This window comes from Elephas maximus, chromosome 12 (genome assembly GCF_024166365.1).
Source record: "Elephas maximus indicus isolate mEleMax1 chromosome 12, mEleMax1 primary haplotype, whole genome shotgun sequence".
NCBI classification, from domain to species: domain Eukaryota; kingdom Metazoa; phylum Chordata; class Mammalia; order Proboscidea; family Elephantidae; genus Elephas; species Elephas maximus.
In genome coordinates, this window is record NC_064830.1 from 109,840,812 (window position 1) to 109,853,948 (window position 13,137).

Below are 13,137 nucleotides of genomic sequence, written 5' to 3' on the forward strand. Positions count from 1 at the left end.
ATGTCCCCAGACTCCAGTCCATCCCCTTACCCCACAGTGGCTCCGTCCTCTCTCTCCCATCCCTCTGCTCAGGCACATCCCACCAGCCTTCCTCCTCCTCTTGGCCTTTGCAGCCCCTCCTCACCTGTCCCCTCCCTTTTTCCCCCTCCACCCCAGAAGCCCAGGTCCCATCCCTACCCAGCAAGCAGCCAAGCCCCCGTTAAACTCGTCATGCCTGCTGTGGGGCCTCCTCCACTCCTCCAGCCCCTACCTTCAGTGGCAGGCTGACTTCACACACCTCTGCCCTTTCAGAAGAACCTTGCCGGTTTCACTGTGAGCTGTACGCATGTTCTGGAATCCCAGTTATTTTTGCCCTTTTGCAAGAGCTGGTAGGTCCCTCCCCAGCATGTGCACTGCCTTCTTGGCCAGATGGGAGCCTTTCAGATGCCTCCCTCTGGGCAGTAGGGTCCTGTCCCTCACACTCAAGGTATGGGCCTGGAAGTTCACCTCACGTCCACTATGGGCCATCTGCAGCCCCATCTGAGAGGCAGACAGGAATCTAGCCCCAACTCCCTGAGAGCCAAATGGCAAAGAGGAAAGTGGGCATAGCTCTCTGGAGCCTCTCCCCACACTCACACTACCCTCTGGCTTGGAAAATGGTGAGGGGTGATGGCTAGCTCCCGCAAAACCATCCCTTCCCCTCCTCTCAGCTTCCCTAAGGGCTGTGTCTGGAGGACCTGACCCACTGAACCTCAGCTTGCAAAGTTACACCAATAGGACCCTGAGCAGGGGTGGGGGGGTGGTAAGTGCTGAGATATTGGATATGTTTCCCCATCCCTGGAAGAGATGAATGGAAGGACAAATGGTGGATGAGTGGGTGGACGGATGAGCTAGTAGGTAGATTGGTAAATGGATTGGTGAATAGGTTGGTGAATGCGTAGATGGATGGGTGGGTGGGTGAACAGACTGAAGGGTGGGTGGATGGATGGATGGATGGATGGATGGATGGATGGATGGATGGATGGATGGATGGATGGATGGATGGATGGATGGATGGATGGATGGATGGATGGATGGATGGATGGATGGATGGATGGATGGATGGATGGATGGATGGATGGATGGATGGATGGATGGATGGATGGATGGATGGATGGATGGATGGATGGATGGATGGATGGATGGATGGATGGATGGATGGATGGATGGATTTGTGTGTGGGTGGATGGGTGAGTGGGAAGGTGAGTGGCTAAGTGTGTGAAGAAAAGGATGGACCAGTTGTAGACTGGCTCAAGAGTAACTACATCTCAAAGGAATTTTTTAAGTCTCTAAAATGCGAGGCACTGGTGCCCCCCAGAGGCCAGAGTCTGTCCAGCACCCCCAAAGCTCTGGGCACCAAAATTCCTGAGAACCAGGGATGTAGACCTAGAAAAAGTTAGGGGTTCTGGGAAACAAAAACTTCTGGGTCTGCCCCTAAAGGTGGCTCTGCCCCTAACTTATTTTGTGACCTTGGGAATGTCACAGCCTTTTGAGACTCAATTTTTTCATCTGGAAAATGGAGCCAATCAAATTTGATGCCTGGGTTGCTGCGCTGTTTAAACAACAAAAAAAAAAAAAAACGTGTAAAATGTCTGAGACGGTTTCTGGTACATAGCAGGTGCTCATGGAATGTGGCTTCCTTTCCAGGGGCTGGCAGCCCTAGTACGTACACACACACAACATGCCTCCAGCCAGCAGGGAAGAAGGACAGTGAGACCCGAGGCCAGGCCACACCAGGAGAGGCAGGTAGGGGCACGTTTATTCTCCAGGGCTTTCAGGCTCTGGCAGGGCTGGCCCAGCCTCAGGGGTCAGCGAGTCAGGGAGTGGGGACTCAGGCAAGATCCATGAGGCCTCCTGGGGTTCAGCCTCCTGGGCCAACTGGGCCGTGTGCTCAAAGGCACCCTGTAGTAAGTGGGAGGCCAGGCAGGTGGTCCAGGTGACAGAGTAGGCCAGGTACCAGGAGGCGAGCCCTGCGGTGCTCTCCACCCACCAGTACAGAAGCTTCAGCGGTGCCAGGAGCTCCAGCACCATGTGGTTCTCCAGCAGGGCCTGGAGCGGGCAGGTGGACAGGCAGGTGGCCACCAGGAGCTCACCTTGTCTGCACTGCCTGGCTGCTAGCCCCCCAGCCCAGCCCTGGCCATGCCCACTGCCCCAGACCTGCCTTCTGCAACCCCAGCCCGTTCCCCAGCCGACCCACCTTGCTACGCAGCTGGCTCAGGCTGAATCGGTGGGCGACCCGGCAGAGTCTCCAGACCAGCAGCAGCACCAACAAGGCCACCAACATCAGGCTGTGCAGACACGACATAAGCAGGTCCATCCAGGTGGCCACAGACAGGCCCAGCTGCTCCCAGGCATCTAGACACCACGGGGACAGGCCCAAGGCCCGGGCACAGCCCAGCACACTGCCCCACACCAGCCTTGGTACCCACAGCACCAGCCACACAGGTATCTCTATCAGTGCCAGTCCAGCACGTAGAGCCCGGCCCACAGGGCAGACTGCAGCCCCCGGGGGTGGGTGGGCCTCCTGCGCCAGCCCTGAGACCCAGTGGTTGAAAAGGACGATCTTGAGCAGCAGGAGGTTGTAGAGGTGGGCCCGGTTCTGGATCAGCTGCAGGAGGAGAGACAGACGATCGTCACCCACTGTCACCCACCTGGGGCAGGGACCTGACCTTGGGCCAGGCTCCTGAGGCCTCGGTTTCCCCCCTACGCAAGGGTGATCATTGTCTACTTCCAAGGGTTCCATGCTCAGAGGGAGCTTTAGAAGATATTTTGCGTTATTTCTAGTTTTATTTCTGTTGGATTTAAATGATTATATATGTTCTCCAGACTGAAGGAGGTTGCTTTAGTATTATTGTTGTTTAAGGGGTGACAGTCCCCCCACTGCTCTAACCCTGCAGGGTTTGAAGCCAGGTCAGTTGTCATCCTGGAGTGAATTGTGTCCCCCAAAAATATGTGTCAACCTAGTTCCCAGTATCGTGTGGTTGTCCTCCATTTTGTGATTTTCTATGTGTTGTAAATCATTATCTCTGCCTGTGGTTAAAGAGGGTTAGGGTGGGACGTAACACCCCTGTTCAGGTCACACCCTGATCCAATGTAAAGGGAGCTTCCCCGGGGTGTGGCCTGCACCACCTTTTATCTTACAAGAGATAAAAGGAAAGGGAAGCTAGCACAGAGTGGGGACCTCATACTACCAAGAAAGCAGTGCCAGGAGCAGAGCGCGTCTTTTGTACCCGGAGTCCCTGCGTGGAGAAGCTCCTAGTCCGGGGAAAGATTGACGAGAAGGCTGACAGAGAGAGAAAGCTTTCCCCTGGAGCCAACACCCTGAATTTGGACTTTTAGCCTACTTTACTGTGAGACAATAAACTTCTCTTTGTCAAAGCCATCCACTTGCGGTATTTCCGTTACAGCAGCACTAGGTGACTGAGACAGTTGTCTTCTCCTGAGCACCTGGGCTTGCCCTCACACCAGGTGCCTCATGGTGTCACGAGGGTAGCTGGGGCAAAGGGCAGTGCCATTAGGGGTAGAGAGATGTGAAAAAAAACTGGGAGGGCCCAGAATTAATGATTGACCTGATGAAAGGGGTGAAGAAGTGGGAAGAACCCAGAAGACTTCAGATTTCTGACCTGGGTTACAGATGCCTCTCATTCATTTAGAGAAAGTACACAAGAGAGGGGTTAGGTGGGGGGAAGGAGCCGTAAGTCAGAAAGCTTGACTAGAGTCCTGGAGCTGAAAGGCCCCTCATCAGAGCCCTAAAGCCTCCAGCCCCTGAGGGACACCAATCCACCTGCAGAGGCCTACGCGGGGGAGAGGGGTGGGCACAGGGGCCACTTGCCTCCAAGTGCAAGTCCAAGGGTACACCCAACAAGGCACAGAACGCCATTCTGAGACACCACAAATGCGGAAAGCACCTGACCGAGGCAGCCAGCAAGAGGGGGTGGGCTCCGCAGATGCCCAGGGGATGCGGCTCTGCTGGGAAAGGAAGGGAACCAAGCTTAGAGAGGAATTAGGATGGAGGTAGGAGGGGGAAGCCAATCTCCCAAACCATAATGGTGAGACCAGAGGGAGAGAGATCCTGTGCCACAGAACCCTACAGGATGGGTTTTATAGGAAACAGAGGCTCAGAGAGGTGAAGTAATTTGCCCAAAGTCACACAGCTATAGAGGGGAACACGGGCCAGTGGTTCAAATCCACCTGTAGTTGTCTCCTGCTACTCCCCTTTCAGCGACACAGCGGCGGCGGACCCGGGGACCCTTTTCTGACAACTCAGTCTGCTGAAGGGTTGTGATTTAGTTGTGCAGCCCCAGCCACGAGCATTTGCATACTTGAAAAAGATGAGTGGGAAGGGCAATGATTACTCCACAGCAGTGACCTCCAAACAGAGAGTCCGGGCTCTGTGGTTGGGGACAGGGCTTCTGGGAGCTGTCCAGTTACTCCAGGGGACCTCCTCCCAGTGGCTGGGACAGGCGGGGTTTGCATTCTGCAGCTCTGGGTGGCAGTGAAAGACCAGGTATGCAGCCCTGGCTGTCCTCTCAGCCCTGCCCACCGGCCCCAACCCCCAAGCCTCCGCTCACCAGAACTGACAGCCTCACAACCTGCGGCAGGATCCCCAAGAGACGCGGTCTGGCTGGAGGAACGGCCTCCATATCTGGCCCTCCCTCCCTCCACCACTGGGAGACAGGTGACCTCACAGGTAAAGCAGGGTGGGGGCCAAGTTGCCATGGGGACTCAGTTGCCACAGGAGACCCCTAACCTGCTTCCTGTCCCCTCACTGCTCCCTCCAAGACCTCAGTCCAAGCCCAGCCACGTCATGGCCTGGGATTTTCTGGCCTCTTTGGGCAAAGATTCCTTCAGGTTAGATTCCCCAGAAGTAAATTCTGAGAAAAGAATTCAAGTGCAAGCAGTAGAAGCATCAGTGAGGGAGTAAGAAGGAGACGAGGGAAGGAAGCTCATAGCTAGTGGGTGTGCTAACCAGCAGGTTATGACTCAGGCTGCTGGGCATCTCACTGGGGACCTCCGGGCCGTCCCTCCCGAGGAGCACAAACGCTGAGGCATTTGTCTTCCACTCCCTGCCCTGTGCTGGTTGAGGAGTGGTCCTAGGGGCATTAAGCCCCCAAACCTCTGGCCTGCCCAGCACAAGCCTGAACTCAGAGACTCGTGCTGGGGAAAGCCCTCAGTAATAGGCAGCTGAAGCCATCGATACGTATAGAAACTGAGGCTGAGGGCCGGTGGGTGCTATACTCTCTCATCCTTCCAAATCCTGAATTTTCAAAGGCCTCGGGGATAGAAATCTCGGTGCCCAGGGCCACAGGTGACAAAACATTTGGCAGCAGACAGAAGCCTCAGCTGCCCAGACAAGGCCTTCTTCCTCTGAAGGCCCCTGGCTAAGCAGTCCCCATTAGTTCTTCTTGCATTTTGCTAAAGGCCTCTTCCCAGTTACAAGGTGGAGGGATGAGATTGTGGCATTTCTTCTCCAAGCTCTTGGTCAAAGACACTTCAGTGGGCTCTAAGAACAGGTCAGGGGAAGAGAGAAGAGCACTGAAGAATGGCCTCAGGGTGTCCAGGAGGGGTCAGGTACTGAGGGAAAGGGGGCATTTTGTTGGGCCACCTCCCTTAGGGGTGAGAGAGGCAGCCAGGAGGCCACAGACTGCCTCGGAGCAGCCCAGAGAAGTTAATGGAGCTGTGGACTAGGGTCACTGGCATAGAATTCTGGGAGATTCCATAGCCTTGATCACAATGCTTGTCTTAGGTTCTGAGCGCTGCTGTAACAGAAATACCACATGTTGGGTAGCTTTAATGAACAGAAATTTGTTTTCTCACAATTAGGAGACTAGAAGTCCAAATTCAGGGCACCAGCTCTAGGGGAAGGCTCCCTCTGTCCGCCCTGGGGGAAATTCTTGTCTCAGCTTCTCTAGCTTCTTCTCAGCGTTCCTTGGAGATCTCCCTGTGGTATCTGTCTTTCCCCTAGTCCTGCTTGCTTGTCTCTGTGCCTAATTTGCAACTTTTATATTTCAAAAGTTATTAGGTTTGGGACACACCCTACATTGATACTCCCTCATTAACATAACAAAGAAAATTCTATTCTCAAATGGAATTACATCCACAGGTATAGGGGTTAGGATTTACAACACATATTTTGCAGGGACACAATTCAATCCATAACCATGAGTTTTTTATACTGCTATCTTGTCTGGGTCCCACAGGGAGACCTTTAAAGAGAAACGGTCCATGGACTTGTTCCAGGGGCAGAGAGGAAGGGGGAGGACCTCAAAAAGAAGAGTGATGAGAAGAAGAAGAGCAGACTGGGCAAGACGATGGGACACTAGCTGGGCCAGCAGTTGGCCCCAGGAGGCTACAGGTCCGGGTGCCACCCTGTGGAGTGTCTTTTAGAACTGTATTAATATGTGTGCCCTCTGAATGACTGGGCACTGTGAGTACAGAGCTTGGTGAGGACAGGACCCCTCTGCGCAGATTGCAAGAGTGAGTGCCACAGTGTGATTTCAGCCCCTACACGCCCCTTCAGCCAGGTACACTTGTGCAGTACACAACCTGCCCAACTGTACATGGCACCCTGCCCTGATGAGTTCCCAGAAATGTCAGCCATGACCTTTGCCCAGGCCAGTCCTGTTCACCCACTCATTTCCTCCCTGGGAAGAGGGCTGGGGTCTGGAGGGTGAAGGGTGGCAAAGTCCCTCCATTTTGTCCTCTGTCCCTGCCCCTCCCCTACTCACCCTCTATGTCTCCAACACTATGGCACTGAGGGTCACTGGGGCTTCAGAAAGGCCTCCTTGAGCTGAGTTTGAAGGATGAGTAGGAGCTGGACAGAGAAGAAAGTGGGACGGGTGGTCCAGGCAGGAAGAACAGCGTGATTCAAACAATTCAGAATTCCTGGAGCGTGAGGGGGGTCCCTGGGTAGCAGAGGCGGTTAGCGCACTCGGCTGCTGTAACGTTCCACTGGCAGTAGCCTCAGGGCTTGTCAGGATTCCTTAGGGACGTGAACCAGGGTCAGCCCAAACCTGGTCCCTATGAGGTGGAGGTCAGCACACTCCACTCTCCGACCTTCTTACCAGTTCTGACACCAGCTGTCCCTCCTACAGCACTCTCTACTTCTCTGCTGGGGTCAATAATCCAATGCAATGGCCACACAGAGCACAGACCATACCTACAGTTAAGTGGTATATTAAGGAAGTAACAGGGCACAACTAGGGGTCAGGATCAGGAAGCACGCAGGCTAAGTCTGGAAGGCTCCCTGAAAGTGAAGAGAGCACAACCCTCCCTTCTTCAGCCCAGGACAGCTCTCAGCTCCTCTTGGCCCTACAAGCAAGCAGGCCCTTCTTCCTGCCGTGCACGCGCCCCCCGCTCGGCCGTGCACGCCCCATCTCAGTTGTGCAAGCCTCTTTGTCTTCTGCCTCCCTGCCATCTGCCTTTCCACCACAAACAGCCAGTGTAGCAGCTGTATTCAGCTCTCTTAGCTACATTCTAGCAGCAGGTTTCTGCCATCACCACTGACTCTGCCACAGGACCCCGTTCGGGCCTGTCGCTGCCAGCTCTGTTACAGGGCCCCTTCCAGGCTACTCACCATCTTCAGTGTTACAGCCCTTGAGCCGTATTCAGCTCTCTTAGGAGATTCCTTGCCTCCTCTTTGCTGCTTCTCTCTTCTCGCCTCTCTTGTTTGTTTCCCTTCCTTCTTTCTGAAACCTCTATGGGGTTGGCTGCATATATAAGAAAACTCCTTGTCGATTTCAAGGCATGGCCCTCTCAGCAGGGCCACAAATTGACCAATCCCCTTGGTGGGCCATAGTCACTTCATTTGCATATTCTGTAGTCACTTCATTCGCATATTCTGTAGTCACTTCATTCGCATGGTGGTGGTGGTGTTGTCATTAAGCGCTGTCGAGTGGGCTCTGACATATAACAACCCTATGTACAACAGAACAAAACACTACCAGGTCCTGCGCCATCCTCACAATTGTTGTGATCCTTGAGCCCATTGTTCATTTGCATAGCCCATAGTATATTGACCAATCCCTGCAAGGTAAATTAAATAGACCAATCACAGGGTAGGCTGCAGCCCAGGACCAGACAAAAAGTATCAAGTTATTTATAGCTTAGCCAGAAAATGTCAGTCAACCTGGACAAAAGTAATAAAACCTCTGGAGTAGAAAACTAGGGCAAAAGTAACTCCTCAGGGTGTAGGGGGTTAATCTCTCAAGCTGTTTTTCCAAAGAACCAAGGTAAAAGGCCCATAAAGGAACTCATTTCACCACAGCTGCTAAACCAAAAGGTTGGAGGTTTGATTCCACCCGGAGGTGCGTCAGAAGAAAGGCCTGGCAATCTATGAAGCACAAAACTCTATGAAGCACAGTTCTACACAGAGTTGCCATAAGCTGGAATCAACTGCTTTTCAGAGCATAAAGTATGATGTGGGGAGCAGCAGGAGGTGAGGGGCAAAGTCAGCGAGGGTCACGTGGGTCACGAATATTCTATTAAATGATAGGAGACATAGAAGAGCCTAGGCAGCAAGGCAGCTGGGAACAACTATGGGCTGTAGAATGGCCCCTCCATCTGCATCAGGAAGCTAGACTAGGGTAGAGAAGGGGTCTGGGGGAGACAGACCAGGTAGAAACCAACGGCAAGAAATCCTCCAGGCATGAGTTGGTAGAAGCCTGGACCAGGGCTGTGGTACTAGGAGTGGAGAGAAGTGGACAGATGCCAGAAACACGGAGAAGACGGCACTGACAGGATTTGAGCATATCAAGATCTGTGAAGGGTCTGAGATTGTAGCCTACTTACAAGCTAACGAGTTAGCCCACCGTACTTTCATGGATGCTGACAGAAGACACAGGACTCCCGGGTCAGAGACCAAGGACAATTTATTACTCACAGCAATAGCAGTCAGCTAGAGTATGAGCATTCCCATTGGTTTCTTGAGCCCCAAATCCCACAAGGTGACATGAAGAAGGGCAGACGACACGTGCACACGCAGTGGGCTGTTACAGAAGAGCCCTGAGCTTAGGGAACTCACACCTTTTACAGTGGGCAGTAAGCATGTCTGCCCTTTGCTCCTGAGAGAGACACTACCTTTATTAGAGTGGCGTGTCCCTGCCCTTCGCTCCATAAGGAGACGCTATGTCTGCCTTTCAAGGTTGTTTGATATACCAACATCCTTGAAGACTGTCCAGAACAAAGGGCAACCTTCAGGGCCTCTCATCACAAGACACACAGAAACCTGAGGCCCATGGAGAGCTGTCTCCCAAGAGAGGACTAATTAGGAAGAGAAGTAAAGAGAGGCAGCGGTCAGGTTTGGCGAAGGATGGATAGGGGTGTTGCCCACTGAGGTGGGGGCCAGGGAGGAGGAGCAGGTTTAGGGGGAGGAAGTGAAAAGCTCAGGTCAGACTTATTGAGTCAAGCCTAGGGCACAGGGGAGAGGGACTGAGAGGCTGCTGGGAGTCAGATAACGGTGGGTGAACCTAGGATTTGCAACTTACTTTTCCCCCTCTCTCTCATGCCCTCTTTGGCTTGCTCCCCCACCACTACCCCTGCACTGCTGATACCCAGAATTCCACTGTCACTAATGTTGAGTTGATGGTCCTTGACCTCATATTGGCCAAACTCCCAGGACCATGTGGTCAGGGCAGGACTAGAGACACAGACACCTTGTTCTACCCCACTGCCCCTAAGGATGGCCCCTCAGGATATACCTCAACCCCGTTAAGATGGCAGGCCCAGGTTCCAGTCCCAGCTCCAGTCAGCCACCTCCCCCTCCAGAGCCCTCATCTTGGTCCCCAAGCTAGATTTCAGCAAGTGTTCTGTGGCTGCCCAGTTTACAGGAGGGAAGGGGCCTAAGAGGTCCATGGAGCCTGGAGATCCAGTGACAAACATCAGGGACCTCCCCTGAAGGGCAAAGCTAACTCATGACCTCTCCCCAGCCTACTTCAGGGGACACCACCTCCAGCCACCCACCCAGTCCCACAAGCCAGAAGCCCCAGAGTCATCCCAAGCCGTCTCTGAAGGCAAGGACCACGAGTCTCGTTCACTACTGTGTCCCATACCCAGCACAGTGCCTGGTCCACAGTAGGAGCTCCATAAATACTGGTCGAATTAATCAATGAAGGGATGATAATGGCCTTAGAAATCCCTACCTGCGGGCTGGCCATGAGGGCAGCGGAAGCTGTGTGCAGAAGGAACCCTCAACTCAGATCGTCCACTGGGAGCCCACCACCCTGCGGGGGGCCTCCCTCCGTCTAGTCAACACGGTTCAAGGCCACCTAAGTGCTGCTTTGGGCAACACCTCCGCTGGTGGCCCTGTTCTCACAAGCAGAGAGATGGGGAGAAGCAGGTGGGAGAACCCCGTTACCGGTGGCCGCTGCCTCGCGCCACGCCAGGGGGCGCCATTTCTCCGCCCCTGCCAGCTCGGCGGAGCCTCCCAGGGCCGAGGAGGGACAGGAAGGCGGCCTCCAACGTTCCCTCCAGCCTGGCGCCCGGGCCGAGGAGGGACAGGAAGGCGGCCTCCAACGTTCCCTCCAGCCTGGCGCCCGGGCCGAGGAGCGACAGGAAGGCGGCCTCCAACGTTCCCTCCAGCCTGGCGCCCGGGCCGAGGAGGGACAGGAAGGCGGCCTCCAACGTTCCCTCCAGCCTGGCGCCCGAGTCCGGCGCGGCCGCGAGGGGGCAGCAGACGCCGGCAGCGGCGGGGCGCGCACCTGGGCGCTGGGCGTAGACCGTGGAAAGTTTCCAGGTCTTTGTTTTGGGCCTTCTCAGCCTGCGAGGCTGGTTCCCCTGTAAGGACAACGTTGCGTCAACCTGAGCAGCTCCCCCAGGGCAGGTCCAGTCATGCCCGGATTGCTGGAGGCGAAACCACTGGGAAATAATCGGCCGATATTCTCTCCTCTTTCCTTCACGTTCCAATGTTAAAGCTTCACGTTATTTCATCTCAAACTCGCACTCACTGAAGTACTGTACACAAATAAATACTTGTTGGAACTTGTATTTTTTCGTTCTAAAGATGGCTTTGTCGAAGCCACTTAAGTGCAAAAATAATGAGTAAAAACTGATGAAAACATGAGGGTCGTAACCTGGTTTAGGGAAAAGGTTTGGAATCAGACTGACTTGGGTTTGAAACGACCTTTTAAAAGTCTATGACCTTGGACAAGCTCCTGGCCCAAGTTTTCTTATCCGTAAAACGGATACCTTCAGTAGGAGCTGTCAGATGCCATAGTGGGGAGGAGTCAGTGAAATAGGGTCCCCAACGCACATCTAGCTCAATTGTCATAACATAGTTCATAAAGAAAATGTCCTACATCCCACTTTGGTGAGTAGCATCTGGGGTCTTAAAAGCACGCGAGCGGCCATCTAAGATACACCAATTGGTCCCATCCCACTAGGATCAAAGGAGAATGAAGAAAACCAAAGACAAGGAATATGCCAGCTCAAAGGACTAAAGGACCAAATGAACCAGACTCCACTGAGACAGACAGGGCATGGGACTGGCACAATGCTCCTAATCGAAGCCTACGCACAAGCTTCACTGCCCCCCCCCCCATGGGTTATTAGAATGTATTCCCTTCTGAGTAAATAACCTTTTCTTACATTTTGTCTGCAGCAGGTAAATGGCAACTTCCTCAAAGTTGTTTTTCAGGTTCCCCGCTGAGAGTGGGTCCTGTTTAACACTCCAGCAGGCCTCGCGACGAACTCCAACTTTGTTTCCACAGCCCTTGGTGGGGGGGAGGGTCCATCTTGAGATCCAGCTGCAAGGGCATCTGATATTCATAATCCCCCCCCATTCTCTCCGAAGTCTCCACCCATTTCATGAATAAAGATAACGCCCCCCCCTCCGAAAAAAATAAACTTTATAAACACTGGGAGTTCCTTTGTTCGGGGAAAGGAAGGGAGCCCCTCTCCATCTCTCCCTCCTGAGCCTCTGCCTTGTCTCTCTGCTACTAATAAAAATAAACCTTTTTTCTCGTGGAACTTCTGAGCCTGTCCTGGTCATTATTCGTCAAGAAAAGGCAGGAACCTAGGCAGAACTTAGTTTTGAACTGGGAAATCTTAACCTGCAACACAGCAAGCCTGAGACCAGAAGAAGTAGATGGTGTCCGGCTACCACCAGTGGCTGCCCTGACAGGGAACACAGCAGAGTCCTTGACAGAGTGGGAGAAAATTGCAGAATGAATTCAAAGTCATGTAAAAAGACCAGACTTAATGGTCTGACAAAGACTGGAGGAACCCCCGAAACTATGGCCCCCAGATGCTCTGTTACCCCAGAACTGAAAGCATTCCCGAAGCCCACTTTTCAGACAAAGATTAGACAGACCTACAAAAGATAACATACATCAGGAACATGCTTCAAATGGGCAGCTCCTGTCCCACAGTGGCATGAGAAGCCAGGAAGGGACAGGAACTGGACAAATGGACATAGGGAACCTGGGGTGGAAAGGCGGAGTGTGCTGTAGCACTGTGAGGACTGCAACCAATGTCATAAAACAATATGTGCATAAGTTTTTGAATGAGAAATTTAAAATATGTATATGAGACCAAAAGGTCAACAATTACTCTGAAGCAAAGATAAGAAGATAAGGGATCAGGGAAACTAGAACAACCAGATGCAATTAAAGAGAATCTTGATGCATTGTAAAAAGTATAACTACTGTCATTGAAAAATTTGTGTAGAAATTGGCAAATGGGAACTTCATTTGCTGTGTAAACTTTCACTGAAAAAACAAAATATTATTTAAAAAAAAAAAAAGGGTCCCCGAAACCTTGGTGGTGGGGAACCCTGGTGGCATAGTGGTTAATTGTTACAGCTGCTAACCAAAAGGCCAGCAGTTCAACTCCACCAGGCACTCCTTGGGAACTCTATGGGACAATTCTACTCTGTCCTGTAGGGTCGCTATGAGTTGGAACCAACTTGATAGCAACGGGGTTTTTTTGTGTTTTTTTTTTTAAATGATCTTGCTGGGGGAGGAGGGGTCACCTGGTCGGTGGGTGAAGTTGGCATCTGTGGATGAAAAGAAATTCAAAAAAAATTTTTTTAAACAAAATAAGTTAGTAATTGGGCAAAATTGCTTTAAAATATGCGCAAATTTATAAAAAGAAATCACCTCAGGGTGCACGAATTTTATTAAC

At 52.6% G+C, this 13,137-nt stretch overlaps 1 protein-coding gene across 1 annotated transcript; it reads right to left on the reverse strand.

Annotated features, from left to right (window-relative positions):
- Positions 1 to 1,606: 1,606 nt before the first annotated feature.
- Positions 1,607 to 10,810, reverse strand: TMEM270 (transmembrane protein 270; the record flags this gene model as incomplete). Its single annotated transcript, XM_049905074.1, has 3 exons — positions 1,607 to 2,067; positions 2,216 to 2,626; positions 10,373 to 10,810. Coding segments are annotated over 3 exons (1,140 nt in total), but the record flags the coding sequence as incomplete, so codon positions are not given.
- Positions 10,811 to 13,137: the final 2,327 nt, after the last annotated feature.